This window comes from Lissotriton helveticus, chromosome 11, assembly GCF_964261635.1.
Source record: "Lissotriton helveticus chromosome 11, aLisHel1.1, whole genome shotgun sequence".
Taxonomy (NCBI): Eukaryota; Metazoa; Chordata; class Amphibia; order Caudata; family Salamandridae; genus Lissotriton; species Lissotriton helveticus.
Window position 1 is genome coordinate 1,026,693,546 of NC_136072.1, and position 27,736 is coordinate 1,026,721,281.

The 27,736-nt window shown below is 52.6% G+C and overlaps 1 protein-coding gene across 4 annotated transcripts in view; it reads left to right on the forward strand.

The window, feature by feature from the left end:
* HECTD4 (HECT domain E3 ubiquitin protein ligase 4) overlaps positions 1-27,736 on the forward strand; it is a 2,216,728-nt gene that overhangs the window by 1,212,779 nt on the left and 976,213 nt on the right. For all 4 annotated transcript variants that reach the window (XM_078667422.1, XM_078667425.1, XM_078667423.1 and 1 more), the window contains exon 51: positions 8,836-8,972. In XM_078667422.1, the coding sequence (XP_078523548.1) occupies positions 8,836-8,972 (137 nt within the window). The remainder of the gene's footprint in view (positions 1-8,835; positions 8,973-27,736) is intronic.

A 27,736-nucleotide genomic window follows, 5' to 3' on the forward strand; every position in this document is an offset into this window, starting at 1 on the left:
AGCTCAGAGAACACACCAGTATCCGCCCTGCGAGCGCCTGAACAATCCAGCGCCCTGTCCCACACCAAATTACAGTCCCCCATGAGGAACAACCGCCCTTCCACAAAATCACTCACTTTATGCAGCAGGTCTTGCAAGAACTTATTCTGGCCAGTGTTAGGAACATACGTCACAACAAAAGTACAAAGCCTCCCCTGCACCAGCCCTTTCACCATCAACCAACGGCCCTCCCTATCCGTGCGTACCGCCACCGGTTGAAAAAGTAGCGAAGTATGGAAGAGGAGGGCCACCCCCTTATGCTTTGTGGACGCAGAGGATCTGTATATTAGGGGATATGCCTTATGCTTAAGACGCAGCTCATCTTTGCGTGCAAGGTGAGTCTCCTGAAGTCCCACTATGTCCAACTGGTGGTCAGTTATATACTTCCACACCTTTTGCCTCTTCTGCGGGGAGTTCAGCCCCTTAACATTCCAGGTCCCTAAGCTAACAGGCATCGTGAGACACCAAACTAGACTCCTCTATGACTCTGGAACCCGCCCACCACCCCCGCCAGAAGGAACCCTGGTCACAGCACATAAGAAAAGCATACTCCCGCCAACCCTCCTCCCCACATTCCCAACCTCGAACCCCACACCAAATCACCCCGCAACTCTCAAACCAACGGCGCCTCCCATCCACCCTCTCACCACCACATGATACAAGCCACAACACGTCCGCGTCACCACCAGAACCCCCCCACATCCCCAACCCCAACACCCCAAACAGCCCCCCCAAGACCCTCCCCCCCCCGGAAACCCCCACACACCCCATCCAAAGTCCACAAAAGTCCTCCCAGGGCTGGCGAGGAGACAGCAGCCGAAGTCCCCTGTAGGCCGAAGGAAAGGGAAACAGTGAAAGTGGAAACAAAACAGAAACAGAGAAGAAAATACTCATCAGTCCCAGTGGTCCACAGGTCACGAAGTTACGACCACGTCTGGGACCGGTCGGGAAGACCATCTCGGTTCCTCCCAAGGTCACGGTCTGGGGAGTCTTCTTCGAAAGTACATCCATTCACCCAGACCGGGGGGGTCCATGCCCCTCCAGCGCCGATCCGTAGTTTCAAGTCACCGTCACGCCGCTCCAGAGCTGGCCTGTGACGCCGGCACCGTCGCTGAAACCACTGATGCCACTGCACTTCCCCTCTCCTGCTGGCTGGCATCGCGGTCCGGGCGCCCCCTCGCCGGAGAGGACCCTACTCTATGCCACGAGGAGGACCGACGTCGCCTCCGAGATGGGGATGCATTCGACCCCTGGGACGGGGCAACCTCCTCCAAACCCAAGAGCTCCTTTGCCTCCCGAAGGGAGCGCATCTGCATCAGCCGATTCTGCCACCTGAAGATGATCCTGAACGGGTGCCCCCAAGAGTAGGCGATGTTGCGTTCCCGCAAAAAGGAAGTCACCGGCCGAAAATCCCTCCTCTTCTGAAGTGTAGACGCTGCAAGGTCCTGGAAAAGCTGAGGATGATGGCCCCTAAAGTGCAACGAATCGATGGCCCTAGCCTTCCGGAGGATGCGCTCCTTCAATTGAAAGTCATGTACACAGACAAGGATGTCAGGGGGCGGCCCCCCCCCTCTCCTGGGCAAACCAACGCGATGAACTCTATCCATCTGGATATTCTTCACATCGTCCTCATCCAGAATCTGCAGCAACAGCTCCTGCACATAGCCTCGCAGGTCTCCCGACTCACCATCCCACGGTACCGCTTTAATGCGAATGTTATTCCGCCGGGAGCGGTTCTCAAGATCTTCCATGTGTGCCTGCAGGTCCAAGTTCTGCTCCGTGAGGCGAATGACATCTTGCTGGAGTAAATGGACATCATTGGCCGTGCTCAAATCATGGTCCTCAAGAGTCGCCACCCTTTCTCCAATCCCATCAACATCTCGCCGTACTTCCCGGAGATCAGAGGCCAGTTGCGCCCGCAGCTCAGAGATGTCCTCCTTAATGGAAGCAAAAAGTTCCGTCATAAAAGCCTTAGTGGCCGGGGCCTCGTCATCGGACATCCCGGCCGACCCACCTGCTCCGGGGGATGCCGGCTGCTGCGACGATCTAGCTGCGCCGTCCTTCAGCACGCGTCCCTTGCGGGCCTGGTTAGCCATAATGAATGCCGGGCGCCTTGCACCAGAGCAAACGCTCCACTGATCACCACCAGAACCAAGCAGCACCCAGATCCGGGCCTGCAGACGCAGCAGTTGGCCCCGGCGGGCAGTCCCACTCTGTGTCCGCCACACAGCTCCTGGCCAGAGGCTCCCAGCGAATCCCCGGCGCCCAGACACCAGGAAGTAGGGGTGCGCAAAGCCCAGTGGTCAAGAGGCCCCCAGTCAGCTACGAAAGCCCTAGAGAGGCGGTACACGAAGGCAATCCAGACAGCAAAAGTCCATGAGCGAGCGCCATGCACTCAAACAGCCGACTGAGCCAGGCAAAATGGCGGCGCCACGCTCCTCGACCAGAGCACCTCCGGGCCTCCAGGTATGCACCCCCAACAGCACCCCTAGTCCGCACCAGCTCGCAGCGTAGGACCGGAGCCTCCCCTGGAAGTCCTGGCACAGGCAATGGAGTCCAGCAGCTCTTGACCTGGCAAATGCGGCCTCTGGGAAGCGCCCGGGGCCTCTACCACACCTCCTGGCCGGTGCTCCCGGGCCCCCACACTTCTCGCCAGTCAGGACCTTCCGCCGCGCGGGTACACCCCCACAGCCAAGCGGCGCCGTGTCAGTCCATAGAAGGCCTCCAGGGCATGCACCACCCCAGGGGCAGTCACTAGGTCGCCGCCACACCAGGAGCCGGCAGCTCCCCCGACATGTCCCTCGATGGGCCCCTTCGGCCGGCCGGGCTCCCTCCGCACCTCCCCCGTCCAGAGCGGGGGGTCACTCACCAGGACTAGGTTTCCTGGGGTCCTCGCGGAGCCCGGTCCTCGCTGCTCCACAGGTGCACCTCCGGACCCCGGCGGGCTCAGCGGCGCCTCCCCACACCGAGGCCTCCGGGACCTCTCTGCTCTCCAGGTCGCCACTCGCCGGCACCCTCAGGCCCCACCGGAGATCGCAGCTGCCCCTCGCCGCCTCCGCCGACAGCCCGCAGCCCAGGCGGTCCGATGTCAGATGACCCAGGGCGGGGCGGGGCGCAAAATGGACCTCCTCCGTCGCGGTAGGCCCCGCGACTCGCCGGGCCGGCCTCCGCAAATCGAGACCGGGGATCCACAGGCCGCAGAGCTCCGCCGGTCCCGCAGCCTCCCTGAGCGATCTCTCTCCTCGCCGACGGCACCGCGCTCCACCGCAGTGTACCGGCGACCCCCGCCACCGATTAGGGGCCGAGCTGGGCACCAGGTGCCGCGCTATTAGCTGCTTTGCCGGATCGGCGCCGGAGAGACAGGGAAAAAGCGTCCTACTCCGACGCCATCTTGGCCACGCCCCGCTCCATCATTTTTGCCTGCTTATCAGGGGATGGATGACGAGGAGGACTGGGAGGGGTCTGAGGACCCTCTGGCACAGCAGTGCCAGTTGAGCCAGGATTGGGCAAAAGAGCTAGGGGAGGCCAGTGGTCTGGACACTTCGCCCCGACACTTGTTTTGTCTCTCCTCCCTCCGTGGCTTCAGAGGAGGGGGCTGCTTACAGCGTGGTGTTGAACAGGGCGGCCAAGGCTTTGGCTCTTGAGATACGTTCGCGGCCGTGAGGACTAACCTCCTCACTGAGGTGCTCAAACCGCAGGCAAGCTCCTCGAAGCCTCTACTGCCGTTTAACGAAGCCCTCACTGACGTTCTGATGGGCACCTGGTCCAAGCCCCTCACAGGTCTCCCTGTGGATCGGAACGTGGCCCGACGCCGGCTCCGGGCGACCCCTGCTTTCTGTCCATTCACCCCACCTCAAGAGCCTGGTCATCCAGGCCTCTACGTCCCAGACCGCATTCCCGACCGCTCCTCCGGATTGGGAATCCAAAAGGTATGATCAGTTTGGGAAGAAACTGTTCTCCATGAGTTTCGGGCTGCGGTCTGTCAACACTGCCTGCCTTTTGGGCCGTTACATGCACTCTCTGTGGGATATGGTTTTGGAGGGGCTGCCGCAGTGCCCGGAGGAGGCCCGGACAGGGCTCGCCCAAGCCCTGGCGGAAGGGCGGAATGCAGCACGCTACTCGATCCGGTGTGGACTTGACACCACGGACTCGCTGGGTAGAGCGATTGCAAGGACAGTGGCGGTTCGCCGCCATGCCTGGCTGAGGTCCGCCAACTTTTCAGGGGATCTCCAGGCCACGCTCATGGACATGCCCTTCGATGGCCGTCGCCTCTTTGGCGACAAAGCAGACAGTGCGCTGGAGCGTTTCGAGGACTCCAGGGCTACGGCCAAGTCTTTGGGCCTAGGCCAACGCCAGCAAACTTCCGCTTTTCGCCCCTTTCGTGACCAAGGAAGGGGCTCCCCCACACGTCCAGCCAGCCACAGGCCGCAGGAATAGTCTCAACACGGACGTGGTTACCGCCGTGGCGGTGCCAGGGGACAACGGCAGGGTCAGTCCACATCCGCTCCCGCAGCCTCTGCCTCTAAGCCTTCCTAGTCCGGCATTTCATGCCCATTCGACGCCAGTGGGGGGCAGGGTTCGCCATCACCTCCTCCACTGGTGTACCATCACGTCGGACAGGTGGGTGCTGCAAATCGTCCGAAGGGGCTACTCCCTCCCCTTCGAGGCGACCCCTCCAGCCATTCCACCGCAGTACCATAGCATGTAGGGGGATCACTTGCAACTTCTGCATGAGGAAGTTACGGCCCTCTTGGCCAAGGGGGCCATCAAGCACGCTCCTGGGCCAGAACTAGGACGTGGTTGCTATTCCCACTACTTTCTGGTACCAAAGAAGGGCAAAGGAGGCCTACGCTCTATCTTGGACCTACGGAGCGTCAACGGCTTCCTCCGGAAGGAGAAGTTCAAGATGCTGACTTTGGCTCAGGTCCTAGCTGCCCTGGACCCCGGAGACTGGATGGTAGCGTTGGACTTGCAGGACGCATATTTCCACATCCCCATCCTGCCGGCCCACCGACGCTACCTGCAGTTCACGAGCACTTTCAGTTTACCGTGCTCCTATTCGGCCTTACCAGTGCCCCTCGGGTGTTCACGAAAGTGATGGCGGTGGTCGCAGCTCATCTGCACAGATCAGGGGTTTCAGTCTTCCCCTATCTCGTCGGTTGGTTTTTGAAGGCGGGCTCGCCCCAAACAGTTGTCTCCCACCTCCAGAGTACGGCCGACCTCCTGCACTCGCTGGGGTTCTCCATTAACGTGCCGAAGTCACACCTGTGCCCCTCTCAGAAGCTCCTTTTCATCGGAGCGGTTCTGGACTCGGCGCAGTTTCGGGTTTATCCGCCCGAGCAGCGGGTTCGGGATATTCAGGCTCTGATTCCAATCTTTCAGCCTTCATCCCGATTCTCAGTCAGGTTGACGCTGCGGCTCCTGGGGCTGATGGCCTCCTGCATCCTTCTGGTGCATCACGCCAGGTGGCGGATGCGGGCTCTGAAGTAGGACCTGAAGTTTCAGTGGGCACATCATCAGGGCAACCTGTCTGACCACGTCCTGATCTCGGAGGGCACTGCGAGTCAGTTGCAGTGGTGGCTCACGAACTGCGATTGGGTCAGCGGCAGATCTCTGTCCTTACCCCAACCGGAGCACGTAGTGGTGACTGATGCGTCCCTCCTGGGATGGGGGGCCACATGGGAGAGAGGGAGATCAGAGGCCTCTGGTCTCCAGCGGAGTCCCGGCTCCATATCAACATTCTGGAGCTGCTGGCGATACGACTTGCACTGAAGGCATTCCTTCCCTCTGTCCAGTGTAGTGCAGGTGTTCATGGACAACACCACCGCCATGTGGTACTGCAACAAACAGGGCGGGGTGGGGGTCATGGACCCTTTGCCAGGAGGCTCTGTGCCTCTGGCGATTGCTGGAACACCAGGGCGTCACCATGGTGGTTCAACACATGGCAGGTTCCCTGAACGCAAGGGCGGACGAACTCAGCCGCCGGTGCATGATGGATCACGAATGGCGTCTGAACTCTGAAGTGGCGCAAGGTCTCTTTTAGCAGTAGGGAGAGCCTTGGTTAGATCTATTTGCCACCGAAGAGAACGCACAATGTCATCAGTTCTGCATGTTGGAATTTCCAAGGCGGCACTTGCTCGGCAACCCTTTCCGTCACAAGTGGAGCTGCGGTCTGTTGTACGCCTTTCCGCCTATACCACTTCTGCCCAGAGTGCTGAAGAAGATCAGGCGAGACCGGGCCCAAGTAATCCTTGTGGCTCCGGACTGGGCACAAAGATACTGGTATCCCGAACTACTCAGCATGTCAGTCGATCCCCCGATTCGTCTGCCTCTTCAGGAGGACCTTCTGTCGCAGCAGCAGGGAACGGTCCTCCACCCGAACTTGTCCAGTCTCCACCTACATGCGTGGAGATTGAGCGGCGGCAGTTGAGGCCATTTGACTTGCCTCCTGAAGTTTGCGATGTGATTCTGGCAGCCAGGCGTCCCTCCACAAAAACGGTATACACCTGCAGGTGGAACAAATTTGTGGCATGGTGCACAGCAAAGGCTGTGGATCCACTCTCTGCCCCCCTTTCAGAGGTTCTCCTCTTCCTTCTTTCTCTTGCCCAGCAGGGCTCTGCTCTGGGCACTATCAAGGGCTACCTCTCGGCCATTTCAGCCTTCTTAAGGCTTCCTGATCAGCCTTCTCTTTTCAAGTCCTCTGTTGTAAATAGATTTTTGAAAGGCATCACACACATGTTCCCTCCTGTTCCCTTCGTGATGCCTCAGTGGGACTTTAATCTCATTCTAACGTATCTGATGTGCGCTCCTTTTTAGCCACTTCATAACTGTCCTCTTCGTCTTCTGACTCTTAAGACTGCATTCCTGGTTGCCATCACCTCTGCCAGGAGAGTGATTGAGCTCCAGGCTCTATCTTCTAAACCTCCTTTCCTCTCTGTCCAGCCGGACAAGGTTGTTCTAAGGACTCGTCCTTCTTTCCTGTCCAAGGTGATCACAGACTTTCATATTGGGCAGTCCATTACCTTGCCCACCTTCTATCCGCCTCCGCATCCCTCAAAAGAGGAAGAGAGGCTCCACCGTCTGGACCCAAAACGTGCACTCTCATTCTATCTGGACCACACACGCAAGTTCCGGGTGGATGACCAGCTCTTTGTTGGTTACGTGGGCGCAAAGAAGGGACGGGGGGTGCACAAGCGGACCATCTCTCAGTAGGTCGTCTTGTGCATCAAGGTTTGCTACTCCTTGGCGAAAAAGGAGCCTCCTGTTGGGCTGCGCGCCCATTCCACTCGGGCCACGGCAGCTACTACTGCCCTGGGTCGGGGAGTCCCCTTGCAGGACATCTGCCAGGCAGCTACGTGGGCCGCGCTGCACACGTTTGCTATACACTACTGCCTGGACAGCCAAGTCCGGAGAGATGACTTTTTCGGCCGTTCTGTTCTCCAGGACTTTCTGGTGTGATCTTGGTAAGCAGACCCACCACCGGGGTTGGTATTGCTGGGGTATCTATTCTAAAGTAAGGAATCTAACACTAACCTGTTTCTTTCAGATGCACAAGTTACTTACCTTCGGTAACAATATATCTGTAAGAAACAGTAGTTAGTGTTAGATTCCTTACCGCCCCACCCATCCTCTCTATTCTGCGAACCGATATCTAGGGTGAAGGACATCCCTTTCAGGGCCCTAGTTTCATGGCACCAGTGTTGGTTTCTATCATGGCTCTGCGTTCCTGGCGCGGAAAGCTATGTACAGAACTGTCGTCAGCGCGCGAGGGCGGCGTCTAAGTACTCCGACGTCATCCCGGTGATCACAACGCCGACAACGGACGTTTGGCCGCAGACGGTTTAGCGACGCGCTGGGGTACTGCTGACGAAAACTTTCTGGATCCAGTCTGACGCCTGGGGATATTCTAAGGTACGGAATCTAACACTAACTACTGTTTCTTACAGATATATTGTTACCGAAGGTAAGTAACTTGTGCATCAAGCAGAAAAGTCACAAAAAGGGGTATACAGGTAAGGTATAGAGGAGACCGCAAAAAAAATGTGGATTCTGAGTAAAGACGGTCCTTTAGAGTAAACCTGGACAGAGCGGCTTAGAATATTTCTTGTTTTTTTGAGGTAGGCAGTGTGCATCATTCTTCAGCATATGAACATACTTCATGACATGACATGACATGACATGACATGACAAATAAGCTTTTTTTTCCTTTCACTTCCGGCTAACTCAAGTCCTTACAGCGCGGGGATGCCTCTGGGTCACCAAGCGCTCTATAAATCGTTAAATAATAATAATAAATAATGACATATAGACTGGGATAAGGAATTGTCAAGGAGGGAAAAAACACAAGGCTAGAGCAATTTAGAAAGTGCGTCTCATGCTTCTCCACTTCTGCATCGGTTCAACTGAAAGAATCAAGTGTTTTATTTAAAGCATACAAAAATCATATTTGTATGTTTACTGTTAACTACAAACAATATGTTGTCTGCATTCAAATTTCTTAAATTGTCATTTACCTTTCATCTAAAGCCCATAAAAAACACACACACACACAGACATGTCAGACCCGCCTCCTCAGACCTTGAATTCCGCAAGAAGCTGAAGCCTTGGTTCTCCACATAGACTTCAGACACATCCAGCGAATCCCCCCCATGTCAGCCTCGAGACCCTCCTGCACTCTACAAATGTTCAGCACACGTTAGGGTGGGGATGTGGGCTCGTTTGATTGTTTAGTCAAATATTCCTTTTCAATCTGGCTGTGAGTTGCTGCTGCTAAGATCTGTGATGTTCCTTCTGCAGAGTATGACAGCGATGCCTCCTGCCATTATAAAGTGGAACTCAGTTATGAGAATTTTGTCACGTCCGGTCCCGACCCTCACCCGCCTCCAATTGCAGATGACGAAAGTGACGACGATGATGACGACGATATTCCACGGGTAAGAGCAGGCTGACTATTTCAACAGTTACATTTTGTCCGTTTCGTCACTTGTTTGTGTTACAGCCAGTTATAGCTGGGAACATTTTGGATATTTTGTATTTCGGCATCAGTGTTTTAGACATTAATGTACATGATGTTTATAGTATATACTCGATGTAACCGTAAATCGATCTACACACATATCTGTAGGCGGGTGGAACTCAGCCTAGCGAGAGATGTGCTCTGATGGGGAATTTGCTGACATAGCTTCTGTTCCCAACTTTGGCACTTTACAAAGTGTTCGTGTGATGCTGTGCGCATGGTTTCAATTCCGTGTGGCTCTCATTTGAGTGCAATGTTCGTGTGTAAACAGTAAACTGTAGGGCGCCTGTCCCCTTGTCCGATCTCAACTGACTCCCAGTATATCCCTGTTACTTGTGCGCCACCTCTGTATTGAGTCGCTCCTGCCTCTGTGGAGTGAAGATCCACTCTGCTCTCCATGTGACATGCCTAGAATAAATGCAGCACTTCCTGCTGCTGCACAGTGATGACAAGAGGATGAGTGCCAGGGGCCGATATTGCAGTAGTCCTGATCAAAGACTTGTATTGCTACAGCAAGCCTCCCACGGTAATGTTTCTGAATGTGTTCTTCAAACCGCGGCACATTCTTAAGCGAAGGGACTCGAGGTTTCATCTGCAAGTTATGGTCAAAGCTCTCATGTGGTTAGACCTCTCCACTCCTCTGGAGCTTACCTCCAACATTGAATCCTCCCGATATTCCTTTGCTGGAAAGTCCCCCCAACCCACAAATGACTAAGATCCCCTAACTCTTTTTAACATTATCAAACATGTAACTTTTGTGCCAGCAACCATTACTTGGAAAAATCCTAGAAGTGATTAACGTAAAGCAATTAATAGCCTCTGGGAATAACTCTCTACTGCAATCTAATATGTTATTTTTGCTCTCGTCATCAGTACAAACAAGGACCACTCCTAGTTGAATCAGGTTTGCCCTCTTACTAATGGGAACAGTCCTGCCTGAACTCTTAGGCCACGTCCCCCGGCAAGGTACCTCATGCAGCTTCAAACATGATTTGATCTTGAGTAGTCTCTGCAGTAGGATTGTGCCTATATATTTTTAAACCAACGAAATTTGCGTAGTTCCCGATTGTCCTCCTTCGTGGACTTTGCAGATTTTATCAGTTTCGCTTCTCGTTTGTCCATGTGAGTTTTTTTTTTCTAAATAGAAAGTGAGCTTTCACCGCATATCAAAAATATTTTCATTTAAAGTAAGCCAGCCTGTTGGAAAAAATATTCATACCTTCTCTCCACAGTTTTATCTTCTGCAGACTTTTATTACAGTGGCACTTGTTTTCTGATTATCTTTTATCCAAGTTTACCATTGGCTGAGCTTTTTTATGCATATTGACACTGTGTGGGAAAAGATAACTTGTTGTGTTCTGATGGACAGATCTGCCGGTACTAACCCAATTGAGGGCCCCTGCGGATCCTTGGGGCCCAGAAGAAGCAGGAAGAACACTAAATATAATCAACATGGCCTGATTAAAGTCATCAGTTTGCTGTGGAACCGGCAATGGCCTGGAATTTCGGGCGCACTAGGACCAACTGTAAAAAATGTTCCTGCGATCTAGAAGAACGACTAACATTGTGAAGCCCTTGCCCCTTCTCTTTTACGCACCGAATGCGTGCCAAAGGCAAGCTCGTCTGCGCCCGCCCGCGCCAGACCGCAGCCAGGACCCCTTCTCCTTCCACCTATATTCCTGCGACTGATCCAGTGTGTCTATCCGGTGAGTGACTAAAAATGTCTATATTAAAATATTCTAGTCTAGACTTAAAAAACTTAAATAATCTCCATCTTAGACAGTCAGTCGCACTGGGAGATACAACTATCAGCAGGTGCGCAACATATCATGTGTTAATAAACCAGCTCCACTGAGCAAAACCCTAACATCTTGTAACCCAATATTCCGCAACCATTAAAGGCAATATATTTCAACGCACGCTCTATTCCAAAGCACACCGTTGAAATATGGAGCCTCATGGATATGGAATTACCAGACATTTGTTTTGTCACGGAAACATGGTTACATGTACATGCTCTCACAGATGTGGTAATTGCCTTTCCGCCCCAATACAACATAACTAGAGTGGATAGAAAGGAGAAAAAAGGTGGATGCCTACGTATTGCCACCATTCTTGGCGTGAGCATTTCCTCCGTAGAAACCATAAGCGCTGACCAATAGGAACTGTGTATTTTTAAAGTAGAGGGTCCGTCTCGTGGCACTTGGAGAGGAACCCTAGTATGCAGATCCCCCGGCCCAAAAAAAGACTTTCCACACAAGTTACTCGAGGCAATCGTCCTCATGTATTGGCTGAAGACCTCTTCCTTCTAATAGGAGATTTTAAATATCACACTGAGATACTACAGGATCCGGACACAGATCAACTGATTACTAATATGAGCACTTTGGGACTAGCTCAACTGATAATCGGTCCCACCCACTTCTGGCCATACGCTCGACCTATTATTCACAAATTCCACAGATATTACAGTTGAACCTCCATACCCACTACTATGGTCAGACCACGACCTACTACAATGTACTATTCCGGTACACATTACCAAAACTGATTACAGGAATTAACAAATATGGCAAAGGTCATGGTGTAAAATCACCTTACCCTCTTTGCAACTCATTTTTGCCCCATTCAATATAGCCAAATGGTCAACAACAATCGCTGCAACCTCCTTTGCGAAAGCAATAACGGATGCACTAGGCAAAATTGCCCCTTTTACCAAGGTCACAATTAAACCCAGAGGTGCCCCCTGGTTTTCGGAGCAACTGAAGACAGCAAAGCTCTCCTAATGATCTAATAATAATAATAATAATAATAATAATTCTGAACTTTTAAAGCGCCTGGTTACACTTGCCAGTGTGTCCCCGCGCTAAATAGACAGTGAAACATATAAATGTATCCATCGTAGCTACATAGATAACATTAGACAAACAAAAAAATTGTATCTCCTAACCGGATCGAAAAAACGGCAAACTCTAACAAGGAGCTCTATCAAATCTTAAAATAATTTACGACGCCTTCTGCCCAGACACAAGCTCCCATCTCACAGGACTGGACTGACACTCTTTCCAAATTCTTCGACGATAAAATCGTTGCAATCTATAACTCCTTTCCACCCCAAGAAAACATAAATCCCCCAGGAAATCTTTCAATGATATCTCCTAGCCCTCCTCATATCCTGGATGAATTTTCCCAGTGTAACCCAGAGGAAGTGGCCAAATCCATGCTAAAAAATAATTTGGGTACACCAATAGACCCCGTGCCACCGAGATTCCTTCTAACCATCGCCCCGGTGCTGCTAGATAATCTCACTGACTTATTTAACAAGTCACTGCTACAATACGAGGTCCCAAAGATATGGAAAGCCTCTAGAGTCAAGTCAATACTCATGAAAACCACCGCAGACCCTAAACTTCCCTCTATCGTCCTATTTCGTTGCTCCCTCATTTTGGGAAGATGCTAGAGTCACTGGTCAACCAACAGCTTGTCACCCACCTAGAGAGTCATGGGTTACTCAACCCCTCACAAGCAGGTTTCAGGGCCGCCCATAGTACAGAAACAGCTCTGGTAGAAGTAAGAGGCAACATCAAGTTAGCAATGGACAGAGGGCAATCATCAATTCTCGTCCTGCTAGATCTATCAGCAGCTTTTGACCCCATCTCCCACAGCATTCTTGAACTTCAATTTTGGGATATTGGTGTCAGGGGGAAGCCCCAAAGTGGCTCAAAAGCTATTTAACTGACCGAGTTACAACGGTACAGGTGGGAAACGCCGTCTCATGCAACAGACCAGTTAGGACTGGAGTGCCGCAGGGCTCTAAGTTGAGCCCGACACTTTTTAATCTTTACGTGACCCCGCTGGCCATGGTGATCAAATCTTACGGCTTTAATGTAGTGTCATACGCCGATGATACTCCGATCCTGATCACCCTTGGTCCAGACCCAATAGAAACAAAGTCGCGTTTTAGGACTGTATGTCCCAGGTTGACAGGTGGATGAGCACAAATCACCTACAACTAAATGGAGGCAAGACCGAGATTGTACTTTTTGGTACCGCTCATGAGCACTGGTCTCATGATTGGTGGCCTCCAAATTCAGGCCCCTGCCCAACCCAAATCAGGTGGTACGGAATTTAAGATTCCAAATAAATAACAAACTATCAATGAAAAACCAGACCAACCATATAATCAGTTCCTATTTCAGTATTTTGCGTAATTTAAGCAAAGTTTTTGAATGGATTCCGATGGAGGCCAGGAAACCACTAGTCCAGGGATTGATCATAAACCGCATGGACTATGGAAATGCCCTGTTGTCTTCAATAAATGAAGATCTTCTTTCTAGGCTTCAGATTCTGCAGAACACCACGGCCAGACTTGTACTTAACCTCCCGCAAAGATCCCCTTCGGATCCTAACCGTAGACTTCTGCACTGGCTCCTGTTCGAAAGCTAATCCGTTTTAAGACTTTGTCTAACCCACAAAAATATGTATGAAGAGGTCCTGGCAATTGGGCCAAAAAGTTGAGTTGGTACCAGCCTTGTAGGACTTTGAGATCCAGCAACTAATCACTTCTCACACCTCTCAGAATCCGTACTACTTGAAACTGAGGAAGATCTTTTTCTTGCACCGACCCTCTGGAACAAACTGCCCTTACATCGGCGCACCATCATCAATCACAACTGTTTTTGCAGCATGCTGAAGACATGGCTGTTCGACAACTAACAGACCTTCCCTTTCCCTTTCTTTTTTCTTTTTGAGCTGACCTGTGAGTTGTCCGCAAGCGCCATGAGACTTTAGAGTGTTTTGCGCGCTTAAGAAATGCCTTTGATTTGATTTGATAGAGAATGGCAATATAGGATTAAGACCCACTTCGCTATCTTGTGCTTTCACTTGGTCTTCAATTTGAACCTTCCTGAAGACTTCATCCGCAAAGTTTTTTTTTCGGGGAAATATTTTTATTTGCAGTTTCAACCAACAGATAACACAGCTGGCAAGTCACAAGTGAGTATCCACATACCCTGGCTCCCCCTGCTCCCCATCCATATTGACAACATCAAAATTATCAGCACCACAAGATCCCGCCTCCACCTGCAAAACATCTTCCCGTTGTGCTCTTTCAGTGTCCAACAACTCCCCTCGGGCCCAGGGCCCGTAATCCGTCCCCCGCCATCAGCCTCGCTCAGTAGGACCCCCAGTGTGTCAGTCCAATCCCAGGCCCCCATCCAGACCCTGGTTCCTTTGCCATTTTCCCCAAACTCTGCGGAATTTCCGGGGACAGCCTCTTGCTTTATAGGTGACCTTTTCGGCCATCATGTACAAGTCCAGCTCTCTTCTCCATTTCCCCAATTGAGGAGGTGATGGGGCCCCCACGCCCTCGCCACATCCCTTTTTGCCACCACCAAGGCCAGCATTGCAAAAATCAAGTGTGGGCGGCTCAGGTCTACGTCAGTAGTTATCCCTAGTAAAACAAACTTTGGTTCCACCATTAGCTTTGTCTCTAACGCCTCACTCAACTCATCCAATACCTGTGTCCAATAGGTGTGAATTGTGGGGCAGTCCCAAAGGATATGATAAAGTCCCCCTGCGGGTGGCCACACCGAAGACAACCAGAGTGGCTCGGCCCATACGGTGCAGCCGAACCCTATCATAATAAACCCTGTGTAGTATCTTGTATTGAATAAGTCGTAGCCGGGATTTAATCGCAACTGCTCTGTGGTGCATCAGGGCTGTTTCCCAGTCTACTGTATCCATCTCACCCACGGTGTGTTCCCAGGTGGCCCTCAACTTCCCCAATCTATCTGGTGCGTTATTATTCAGGGTCTTATAAGTCAGGGACACTATTTTATTGGGTATCTGTTCTTGCAGCAGGCGACCCTCCAGCAGGGCATATCCGGCAAGGGAGAGGACAGCACCGCCTCAGCCTTCCATGCATGACGCAGTTGTGCATACTTAAGGAACTGTGTGGGGCGTAAACCATATTCTGTCACCAATGTCCCATAGGGTTTAAGGTCCCCCTTAGCCACCAAATCTCCTAGCGTATAGATTCGATATCGTCCCAACCTCCAAAACCCCTAAGCTTATGTAGTTCTTTCAGCCATGAGCAGGACCATATCGGCGTCTGCTTCGTTGGTTTATGCGTCCATCCCATCATCTTCGCTGCCCTGTCTTAGACCTCTATAGTTATTTGTGTGGCCGGGAGTAATAGTCTCTTTCCAGTGCCCCCATATAAACAGTGCAGGCTGGTGCGGTGTGCCATGGTGTCCTTTTCTAATCTATACGTAGGGTGGTCAGCTGAAGCATGGAGCCAGTCATTTATCGGGGCCAGATGCTCAGCCCAATAGAATGCCTCCATATCTGGCAAGGAGATCCCTCCATTATACTGATTTCTCTGTAGCGTGTCAAGGGCTATTCTCGGTTGCTTTCCCAGCCACAGCAGAGAGCGCAGTTCTGCATTTATCACTTTGAATGTCTGTCTAGGGCGGGGGGAAGTATTCGTTTTGTAGGGCCTGCAAAAAACGAGGCAGCGTAATCATTTTAAACATGGCAGCTCGGCCCAGGATCTTGAGGGGAAGAGTCTTCCACCTAAGTGCATCGTTCGCAAAGTTCGTAATCACTCGCTGTATGTTATTTTGATAGAGTACGTTTCTATCCGTGATCAGGTAGATCCCAAGGTACATGAACCCTTCCTGTGTAACCTGGATGGCCCCAGGCAGAGGGGGCCACATCTCTTCCTGTCGTGGGATGTACAGGAGCGATTTGTGCCTATTTATCTTGTATCCCGAGAAGGAGCCATACCTGCCCAGGAGCCTGAACAGTGCGGGGATTGTAGTTGCCGGTCGCGTAACATAGAGCAAAATATTGTCCGCGTACAGCGAGATTTTTTCTTCCTGTGTGTCAGTCTGCGATACTCGAAATCCCCGTATCTCCTCCGTCTTTCGAACCTCACAGGCCAATATTTCAATCGTGAGGGCGAACAACAGTTAAGACAGAGGACATCCCTGCCGGGTCCCCCCCCTAACGGGAAAGTCGTCCGACATAATCCCGTTCACCTTAACCTGGGCTCTGGGATCTGCATATAGGAGTCCCACCCATTTCCTGAAGTTAGGCCCAACACCAAATTTGATTAGAGCTGCCTCTAGGAAGGGCCAATGTACGGCATCAAACGCTTTTTCAGCTTCGAGGGAGAGAAACAGATGCAGATCCTCCTGTTCCCTCACCTCCATGAGCCAATTATGGGTTTGATGTAAATTTTGCCTAGTTGCCCTGTCTGGTAGGAATCCCGTCTGGTCCTGGTGTACCAGGCCTGAGATCACCTGGCGCAGTCGGAGACCCAAGATTGTCGCCAGTAGTTTGGCCTTCACATTCAGGAGGGAAATAGGTCGGTAAGACGCACAGTCCTCAGGGGGTCTGCCTTGTTTATATATGGGTATGATTGTGGCCATCCGAAGGTCCAGTGGGAGGATGCCTTCTTGGGCTACATCTTTAATTAGCGCTAACAGGTCGGCTCCTTTTTTTAAAAATTCAGCCGGCAGGCCATTGGGGCCTAGGGACTTCCCTGGGTGAAGTTTGGCTATCGCCTCACTAATTTCCATGGCCGATGTATCAGATTCGAGGCTTTCCTTGTCCTAGTCTGTTAAGATCCGGGTTTGAACAGTAGTTAGGTAAGCCATGATCTCTACGGAGTCACCCAACTCTCTACGGAGTCACCCAACTCTCGGACTTTATAAAATTCCCTAAAGTAGGAAGCAAAGGTCCAAACAATCTGGGCGTCCCCCGTTGCATCTGGCCCTGCCCATCAATCACGCCCTCTATCCAACTAGCATCTCTTTCTTTGCGGCTTAACCATGCTAGCAACTTCCACATTTCGTTCCTTTTAGGTGGGTCTCTTGAAGTAGGACTATGTCAGGGTGTATCTGTTTAATATATGCCATTACAAATCCTCTCTTAATTTTGTCCCCCAGGCCATTCTCGTTCCATGTAAAGTCCCTCTCCAGGGGGCTATAATCATTCGAGGTAGCCATGAAACAGTGCAATGCGAGTGTATCCCCTTCGGCGGGTAGGCAGTGGGTGCAATTGCCAATTCAATCATTTGACCAGTGTGCCATCGAAACATAAGGAAAAACATGGAACAAATTAAACAAAACTTCCCCAACCATAACACAAATGACAGCCCCATCCCCACCCTTGCCGCCCCACCTCCCCCTCCCAGCGCAGTCCCCTTTCCCTCTCCCCCCACCACACATCCCCCTTCCCCATTACTCATCCCCGGCAATGTCGGGGGTGGACTTTAGGGTAGGCGGAGGTCCGTCGCCCTCCCGCCCCAACTTACGCCACACGCTTAAACTCCTGCGGCTGTCCCAGAACCATCGAAACCGAATCCAGAGACTAGAAGGCCAAAGACGGCAATGGTAGAGAGAAAAGGAAGAAAAGTAGAAAAAGAGTCCAGATCAGCAGAGAGAGATCGGACAGAGGAGGGAGTGCGTGTTCAGCTTGCCTGCTCCAGCATATTTGTTTGAACCATGGTCTTCCCTTCAGGCCCCTGTTCAAGAGTTGGAATCCGGGGGCTCAGTCTGGGATGCCCCCACTTCAGTCAATGTTGCCTGCTCCAGTGCCAATATTTCAGGCGACAGGGGGTGCATCGAGGGGCCCACCTCCTGTCAGGCACCTAGATATCCAAAGGAATCGACGATGGTCCCACTTCCCCAACACCTCAACGCCACCCGAATAATAAATATTCAGGGTAACGTCGAAAGTGGGGGGGAAAGGGGAAGTGGAAGAAAAAGAGAAACAGCCTCAGTTCAGAAGAGTTGACATATTCTTCACCTGCCGGTTGTATGGTGTCTTCTTGAATCACACCTAATCAAAGACACAATTGGAAAACATATACATGTATACCTACACAACCTTTATATACTAAAACATTTTTTAACTATTAATGTGAAGACTATTTACCTATTTAAACCTAGGCTATGGCTTCTCTCTTATGTTAGTAATTGCTCTTTTCGAACAGTCTGTGCTCTTAAGGGAAAACAACGACAATTGACTTTTAATTTCACTCTCTGCCTCTTATTATTATTTCTTTTAAGCTAGCTATATATGATTCTAGTTACCGTAAACTGTTTTGAAAGCATTGTTGGAATCCTTCAACTGAATTTTTCTTACCCTAAGTTTTAGAGGATGTCTGTTGACCCTAACTATGAGTAAACTAAACTGAGTACTGCAAGTTCTTAAATGGAAGAAAATACAGCTTGACTTTCAAGTGAAAGGCTAAATTAACTGAGTCACGGTACACTGTTAATTATATATTGCCACAGCGATACCGGTATCAAGATATAAAGTTTTCTACTGACTTCAAGGTAGCTTCTAAAATTGTCTGCAAACAAAGCCGAACAGCCGCGTCTTCCTCATTGTTCGTTGTAGACCGCTGTTCCCACGTTGCGCATGCGGTTTGCTTCACTGCTGGTTGTGCGCTAATCTCCCTTCAGCACTTCTCAGCGAACGATGCGAGGAAATCTGATACCTCGACAATATTAGAGAAAGTATGCCGAGCTACAGAGGAGACACATCTCCTCACGGAAACAATCACAGTTGAAGTGCGTTGTTCCTATTTGGAACGCGCAACTCTTTCACCTGGCTGATCGCGTGCCGGGAAACACTGGACCGCCGAACTGCCTCGGCTGTGTCCTTTCTGCACTGACATTTTAGGACCAAAGTCTCTTATGTGTCCTTTCTGCACTGACATTTTAGGACCAAAGTCTCTTATGTTTTTTAGACATTGTCTTACTATTAAAGTGGAAACCAAGCATTTTCTCCTCCACCTTGTATATTGGGACAATCTCTGTATTTGCATGCTCTGACTCAACCTGAGTCTCTCGCCCTGTGCATTAACCACTGAGATCATGACACCTCCTCTCCTCCGGAGGTAGAGTGTCCTCTTTCAGTCCCGTCATCTTTCTCAGTGTCGTTACCCCTCTCAAGTCGTCCGGATGATCGGAGCGCATGAGCACCCATCGAGAGCCGGTGGTCGAGGGATCCACCTTGTCGCCGTCTTTACCTGCCTGTGCCCCTCTGGGCATACGGGGTGACCTCCAGGGAGCGGCCTCTTCGCAGCTGCCGGGGCCGAAGCGAGTGCTGCCATTCCAGGGACCGGTCACCAGCTCCGCCAGAGTGCGCCCTACCACCCGGCTCTGTTTCCAGGCGCCTTAGAGGGGGCGCTCCTCCAGCCACTGCCAAGCCTCCTCCGGCGTCTGGAAGAAGTGGGATTTGCCCAGGAAGAGGACCTTCAGTTTCGCGGGGAAGAGTAACATATATTGTATCTTGCGTTCTTGCAGTTTAGCTTTTCACGGAGTCAAAAGTGCGCCTTTGTTTTTGTACTTCTCTACTGTAGTTCGTAAAGATTATTATGCGGGTATTCTCGTATCGGATCTCCCCTAGTTTATGGGCCTCTCTAAGTATCATGTCTCTATCCAGAAAATTCAGGAAGCGCACTATTACGGGCCGCGGCTGCGCCCCCGCAGGCGGCCGGGCCAGCAGCGCCCGGTGGGCTCTTTCTATGACAAAACAAGAGGAGAACTTTTCCGCCAGGAAGGTGTTCCGTAGCCAGGTGTAGAGAAATTCCGGCACATTTGTCCCTTCAATTCCTTCTCTGAAGCCCACAAAGCGGAGATTATTCCGTCACGCTCTATTTTTGGCATCGTCCACCCTCCACAGCAGGTCCCTATGAGAGGATTGAAGTTCCTGCATGCCCTTACGGAGGTCATGAACCGAGTCTTCCGCTTAGCTCAGCCGTGTCTCCGCCTCCGTGACCCTTCCTGCCAAGTTCCTGAGGTCTTGACGTAAGAGCGCCACCTCCGACCCAACGGCGCCAATCTGGCCGTCCAGCGCCGCCCTAGATGCCTGAATTGCCTGGAGGAGGGTATCCGTATCCCAGCGTGCACCCGGGCGCTCCTCCTGGGAGTGGGGCCACGACCTTCGTAAACTGGTCCATCTTGCCCTGGTGCTGCTGTTTCGGATCGCTGTCTTTCCCCATGTCTAGTTCGTACAGACTCAGATGGTAGTCCGCCCCTACTGCCCCGTGCCCGTAGTCCAAGTCACCCCTCGTCCGCAGCTCTTGTGTTGCTCGCCAGTCGTGTCTGTAAGCAGGTACCTTCACGTGGATGGGGCCCCGCAGGAGGGGGGAGGGGAGGTCAAATTCAGGCAATCAGTCCGACACACTGGGCAGGAGAAAGAGGGGGAAGAGGGTCAGCTCTGCGCAGTTTTCATCCACCAGGTGTCACTGTACGATCTCGAGGTACCAATCCTCCAACGGCAGCCACCACTGCCCCTCCTCCAGCGAAGAGACTCTTCTGCAATCTCACCCGCCGGCCACAGGCGTCACGTTCTGGAGCGCCTCCTCCTGGTGACAGCTTCCCTTCCGAAGAGGAAGGTGCCGGAAATACTATCTCGAACAAGCAATGATTGGACCGCTCACCAGCTGTCACATAGAAATACTTGTGCTGCCTGTGTTTGCATGGGGCATTAAAGTTAGGTCTATTTGCTGTATCCAAGCACTGCTTGTCCCGTCTCAGCGGTATACCACAGCGATGTCGGCTAGAGCCTGTCACCAGTAGCTCCGGGGGAGGGGGGGTCAGGGTCTCTCCTTCACGGCCTACCGTGGGGACTTATTCGCCTCCCTTGGTCCCTCAGGGGCCACCCTCGCACGTGATGCTCCAAAAAGGGGGGAGGGGGCAGGGGGGGGAACGCCGCTGTCAGAGTCTAAGCCCTCACCTCCTTCCTCCTGCACCACACCTCCTCCCCAGTGTTGTCTTGCTGCTCCTCTCCTAGGGCCAAGTCACAGGCCCCGTAGGGGGGGGGAGCGCCCAGCTGCACACCGCAGCGGCCCGGTATGGACTCACCGTCTCCCGCTGCCGGAGATGAAGGCCCCCCTGCATGGTATTGCACTCCAGGGGGTGATGGGGGAGGATCACTCCCCCTCCTGCAGCCTCTCCAACGCAGCCTCTACAATGCCTCCAGGCTCCGCCAGGGAACAAACCCGCACTCCGTGCACGCGGGACTCAGCAGCAATCACAGGTCTCCGCAGCGCCTCATTCACAAGCCCGACCTCGCAGCTCCGCGGACGGTCACTGCAGCAGCTCCAAGTCCCGGTGGGGGAGGGGCTCCACCCATGCGGTCGCCACGGCCGTAGCTGCAGGAGTATGAGTCTCCCTGGAGTGCACCAGATAGAATTCCAGCGGGCCGGCACACCTTGGGTCAGCGTCCAGTTCTCAGCGGTCACTACGATCCAGGTCACAAGTCCCGATTCAGCGCCTCCAGCCCTTAGCTTCAGCGTGGCGCCATTTTGAGAAGTTGTCGGCTGGACCAGGCGCAGCCAAATGTCAGCCTCTCAAACTCAGGTAACTGTGCATTCCTCTCGATTTTGACTGGTTGGGAACAGCGGGGCACACCCATAAGCAGTTGTGGTTTTCTCCGGGGCCGCAGGGCACCAGAATCAAAGACAGATAATGCTTTCAGCCGGAGCTCGACGAAAGCACAACTTACTCAGGCATGTTGCTGGCCACGCCCCCACTTCATCCACAAAGTTGACCTCTCATGGGAGCGACCTTAGGAGCGGGGGTGAGTCTGCACCCTATACTTAGAGAGGGACTTATGTGAAGCCTACAACTTCTTTTGTATTCAGCGACATACAGCTTCACTTCTCAGTCCTGGATTGGATGTATGAGGGCACACTTGTTGCACAAGATCTGATAAAGTTTTCTAGCCACAGATTCCTTACCATACTATATTCCTTACAGTAGAATAGTCCTTACCTTAGAATATTCTCCAGGTGTCACACTGGATCTGGACATTTTTTGTGAGCAGTACCCTGGCACACCAGTACGTGGCGTAGTTCAGCTCCATCATGGTGTCTGCGCTGGAAGTGATTTGCTTGGCACTACCCGAGCACAATATCTATCTGACTCCATTGATCTCCCTGGCGGAAGAGCTGGGTGCCAAAACCATGGCTTATGCTGACGACACCCAGCTTCTATTTACATGGAACGGCCCTGACTTGGGCACGGGGACTGCTCAGAGGTGCCTGGCCGCCGTGTTTACTTGGCTTGCACAGGCCAAACTCAAGTGCAACGAGGGTAAATCCAAAATACTGCTCTACGGCCAATGTCCCCCACTCTTCACAGAAGCCTTGTGGCCCCCTGATTTCCCCCGCCCACTCTCTGAGGGTAGCCAGGCTAAGAATCTGGGAATCTGGTTTGGGGAGGATCTCAGGTTCGCGGGACATAGAAAGACACTTACGGGTGCCTGCTTTGGTACGCTAAAATCACTGAGCATATTTTTCCCTTTGCTTTCCCAGCCGGCTAAGGAAATGGTGGCTCGAGCACTTATCCTTACCCGCTTGGATTACGCTAATGCGCTTTTTCTTGGCATTCCTGGATACCTGGTGAATAAACTGCAACTGATCCAGAACGCGGTGGCCAGAATCTTATTAAACATCTCTAAGAGATCTAGTATTAGATCACATTTGTGTGACTTTCACTGGCTGCCCATGGTCCAGCGGATGCAATTCAAGGCCCTTACTTTAGCTCATAGAGCTTTGCACGATGTAGGACCCCCCTATATTAAGAAACGGGTGTCTTTTTACACCCCACGCCGTTCCCTACGATCTGCTTCTCACCGTCTGATGGCCACCCACCCCCGTTTTCTTCGCTCTAGGATGGGGGGGTCAGTCCCTTTCTGTCAAAGTAGCCATTCTTTGGAACGGCCTTCCCGTCTCGCTGCGCCACATCCAGGACCTCTGTTGTTTTAAGAAACTTCTCAAAACTCATCTTTTCAAACAGGCTTTCTAGTCCTCTCCATCTGCATGTCTGTAGCCCATTTCGCGCCAGGATACTCTTGAGTAATTATGCGCGCTACAAATCCCCATATAACATAACATTTGTTTTCTTCCCGCAGCAGTCAGCACAGATCCGGAGAAGAGCTACCCCCAGTCATTTTTTGACTGACCTTTTTTCAGCTTTTTGTCGAAGATGTTTTGAGACTTTGTCATCTAGTGTGTAGGATGTCCACCAGAAAGGCAGGTTTAAGCCATGTGACCCCTGTCATCGACAAATTTCAGTGATAGACTCGCATTTGGTTTGTCTTTGGGGTCTCGAGTGTGACCATAACATGCAAGGACTGCTGCACCATGCATCCTAAGGCACTGAGGGAGCGCTCCCTGAAGCTCCTCGCCTGCCAATGACGATTGACTCAGCGATCCTTCAGGTCTTGGTCTTGAGGAAGGTTCCAAGATCACTTGCAGAGTCATACCCTGTGATCGTTGTTCCACTCCAAATCACCAGGGAAGTCTGGTAAGTACCACAAAAAGAAAGAGAAGCGGAGGAGATCTTAGACTACACCGAGCAAGTCTTCAGAAAACTCGCGGGCCATCGGCACTCAAGGCGCCCAGCTCTGCGGTGAAGTCTGCACATGTCTCCGTGCCTCCCTGATTTTCCGGGAGCCGGAGCGAACCCCACCCAACTTAAGGAATATTATGAGGCCATGCCTTTCATTTTTGGGTGACCCAATCCCTCTGGAATCCCCTCGGACCCCATGGGTCAGGGAGGGGGCCTCTACTGGTGTTCCACCGGTGGGTTTGCCCTTGTCGCCACTCAGGCTCCAAGGATCCATTGATGGACCTGGAGCAGCGCTGATCAAGTGAACACAACCGTCCCTGATGCCTGCTCCTGTGTCAGCACTGACGGCGACACCACCCTCATCTTCATTCCCACTCCAATATAAAGCTGGATGGGTGTCGTCTGATGCCGGTCCCGACCAGGGGCAGACTCCCCATAACTGATAGAGGTTTCTAGCTGCATATTCCTTAGAATTCTCCCCAAGCTTCAGACTGGATCCGGAAATATTGTCGTGAGCAGTAACCCTGCTCACCGGTAGGTGGCGTGGTTTGGCTCTGCATGGCATCGTTGGCATAATTTGCTCTGCAAGTGGCGTTAGTCATGCCTGTAAAGCGCCATCAGATGTGAGTTGTTTTCTTTCTGCACCAGTCAGCGCAGAATCAAGAAGAGCTACCCCTCAGTCTTTTCTTGACTATGTTTTTTTGACATTTTATCAGTCTTTTTTGAGGTTATATCTACTGGTCTGACAGGAATGTCTTCCAAAACGGCCAGCTTCAAGCCCTGCAGCACACTACCAACAGGTGTCTGTGAAGGACCTGTGCCTTGTTTGCCTCTGGTGCCTAGAGTGCGAACATGACCCATAGACCTTCCCCGACTGTTGCTCCATGGTGCTGAATGCCTTGAGGGAACGAACCATCAATCTTTTGAGGTATGTTTTATGAGTCCATGCGCCACATATTTGGGTGTTCTGTACCTGCCAGTGCTCCTTCAGGCCCGCTGGTCGGGAGGGGCCTTTTCTGGATTCACTCCGACGGCTCCAGCTATGGCACTAGTCGCACCCCCAGTGATTCACAGGTGGATCAGGACCGGCACCGGTTGTACTCTCCCAACCTTCTCCGGCACCAGTCACAAGGCAGATGCTCCCGGCGCCTACCAGCAGGCCACCCCTAGCCTTATGCCCGACTCCGCCATGGAGCCAGAAGGCCGTCATTCAACGACTGCTCTGGTGCCAACTTGAGCCATGCTATCCAGCCCGAAGACCGAGCCCTAATCTTCCGGGGTAGGACACAGGAAGGAATTTAAGGGGGGGGGGGGGAGTCGCTGGGCCATGAAGAATACCAGCCTTATCCCAACAGCTGACTATCAGCCGACAGCGCGCCATGTCTTCTTGCTCTGTCAAGAAGTGAAGGCTCTCTTGGCCAAGGGAAGCATAGAGAGGTTGCCTGCATCGGAATGATGTCCTGGTTGCTATTCCTGCTTCGTTCTAGTGCCAAAGAATGATGGACCACTTCGTCCTATTCTAGATCTGTGCCTTCTCAACCTCTTCCTGAAGAAGGAGCAACTCAGAATGTTCATGCCCGCCGAATTTTGTCTGCCCTTGCTCCAGAAGACTGGATGGTAGTGCTAGGCTTGCATGATGCTTATTTCCATATTCCCGTCCTGCCGACCTACAGGTGCTATCTGCAGTTCATGGTAGGCCACAAGCACTTTGTTTGCTGTTCTCCCCTTTGGCCTTACCAGCAACCCTTGGGTGTTCACCAGGGTAATGGCGGTGTTCGCAGTTTACCTACAGAGGTGTCGGGGTTTTAGTCTTCCCCTACCTCAACTATTGGCTGTTGAAGGCGGGCTCGCCCCATGCAGTCATCACCCACCTTCAGACTACGGCGAACCTTCGGCGCTCAGTGGAGTTTACTATCAACACGTCGAAGTCACACCGTTTTATTTTTTAATTTAGAATTTATTATAGTGCGATCTAGACCCTAGACATTGGTTATCAGAGCGCTTTACATGACCGCCAGTTTTGTTACAGATGAACACATTAATTTTTGCTAGACACAGGGAGATTACGTGATTTGCTCAGAATCACAGAATGTTGCGCGTCGTTGCCTGTGTCATTTGAGGTTAGGCTCTTTCAGCGCATTTCTGATATTAATGTGCTTCAGATAGAGGAGAACTGGTTGTCTGCTTTGCGAGAAGGTAGTGGCCTGGATTCTTCACCAGCTTCAGGGTTGCTTTCTCTCTCTGGCCTGGCTACGGAGGCAAGTTCCTCCTTTGGAGACATGCTAAGAAAAGTGGCTACAATTTTAAACAACAGTGCATAGGGTCAAAGACCCTTTGATTGAAGTCCTTTATTTGAAAGGAACAGGTTAGTGTTAGATTCCTTACCTTAGAATATCCCCAGGCGTCAGACTAGATCCGGAAAGTTTTGCGTAGCAGTACCCCTGCGCGTCGGTAGGCGTCGTCTGCGGCTCTGCGTCCGTCGTCGGCGTCATGGTCGCCGGGATGACGTTGTCGGAGTACTTGGACACCGCCCTCGCGCTGACATCAGTTCTTGTTCTTCTTTCCGCGTCAGCAAGCGCTGATCCGGGAAGAGCAATACTCCTAGTCACTTTTTGACTAACTTTTTGATCTCTTTTGGATCCTTCTCGTGTCGATTCCTCGACTCGCGGTGCCGGTAGGGATGCCCTGGTTCAATCCCTGCGACGATTGTCACCGCTTGATGTCGGTGACTGACCCCCACCATCGGTGCCTTTACTGTCTCTGGGCCGACCACGATGACAAGTCGTGCCCCAACTGCCGGGCCTTGATCTCGGAGGCTAGGCGGGAGCGGTCCCGTAAGCTTCTCGAGCACCGGCAGTCGGCCCCACGCCGCTCGAGGTCCCGTTCCAGGAGGAGGTCGAGGGACCGGTCAAGGGGCCACAGTCATCGCCGGGCTCCAAGTCCTTAGGTAAGTCGAGGCACTCTAAAAAGAAGTCAAAGAAGCGACATCGCTCTTCCGACTCCCCCGACACTCGCGTGACGCGGCCAGGGGTTCGGGCGACCCCCGCGGCTCCGCCGGAGCCGCAAGCGCCGTGTCCAGCTCCACACCCGCCGGTCCATGGGCTGCACCCGACACCGGAGGAGATTAGCGCCTTCCTCACGGCCATGAGGTCACGCTTCCCTCCGTCGGAACCCGCCGTCAATGACACCGGCGACGCGCCGCAGGGCTCGTCAGGATCCAGGCCTGGATCCGTGACGACGCCAGTAGACCTTACGACCCCACCGCTGGCGCCTTCACCAAGGGTGTCGCCCCCGACGCCGTCCCCGGACGACATCCTCCCCGGTCCGGATCCGGTGTCGGACTAGCGCTGCCCGGCGCCGTCTTCGACACCGATCGGTGAACCCTTCACCGACGACCCGGCTTCATCATTTATTCCTGACTATCAGGAGATGGATGACGAGGGGGCCTGCGAGGGGTCTGAGGACCCCCTGGCACTACAGTGCCAGTTGAGCCAGGACAGGGCAGACCAGTGGTCTGGACACTTCGCCCGACACTGGATTTGTATCTCCTCCTACCATGGCTACGATTGAGGGGGCTGCTTACAAAGTGGTGTTGACTAGGGCAGCCACGGCCTTGGCTCTTGAGCTCCCTGTCGCGGCCGTGAGGACTAACCTCCTCACTGAGGTGCTCAAACCACAGGCAAACTCCTCGGAGCCTCTCCTGCCGTTTAACGAAGCCCTCACTGACGTTCTGGTGGGCACCTGGTCCAAGCCCTCTACGGGACTTCCCGTAGATCGGAACGTGGCCCGACGCCACCGCCCGGCTCCGGGCGACCTCAGTTTCCTGTCCATTCACCCCACCCCGAGAGCCTGGTGATCCAGGCCTCTACCCCCCAGACCGCATTCTCGACTGCTCCTCCGGATCGGGAATGCAAAAGGTACTATCAGTTTGGGAAGAAACTGTTCTCCTCACTGAGTTTGGGGTTGTGGTCTGTCAACACCGCCTGCCTTTTGGGCTGTTACACCCACTCTCTGTGGGATACAGTTGCGGAAGTGCTGCCGTAGTGCCCGGTGGAGGTCCAGGCAAAGCTAACCCAAGCCCTAGCAGAGGGACGGAATGCAGCACGCTATTCAATATGGTGTGGACTTGATACCACAGACTCGCTGGGTAGGGCGATTGGGACGATGGTGGCGGTTCGCCGCCACGCCTGGCTGAGGTCCGCCAACTTTTCGGGGGATGTCCAAGCCACCCTTATGGACATGCCCTTTGATGGCCGTCGCCTCTTTGGCGACGAGGCGGACAGTGCACTGGAGCGTTTCA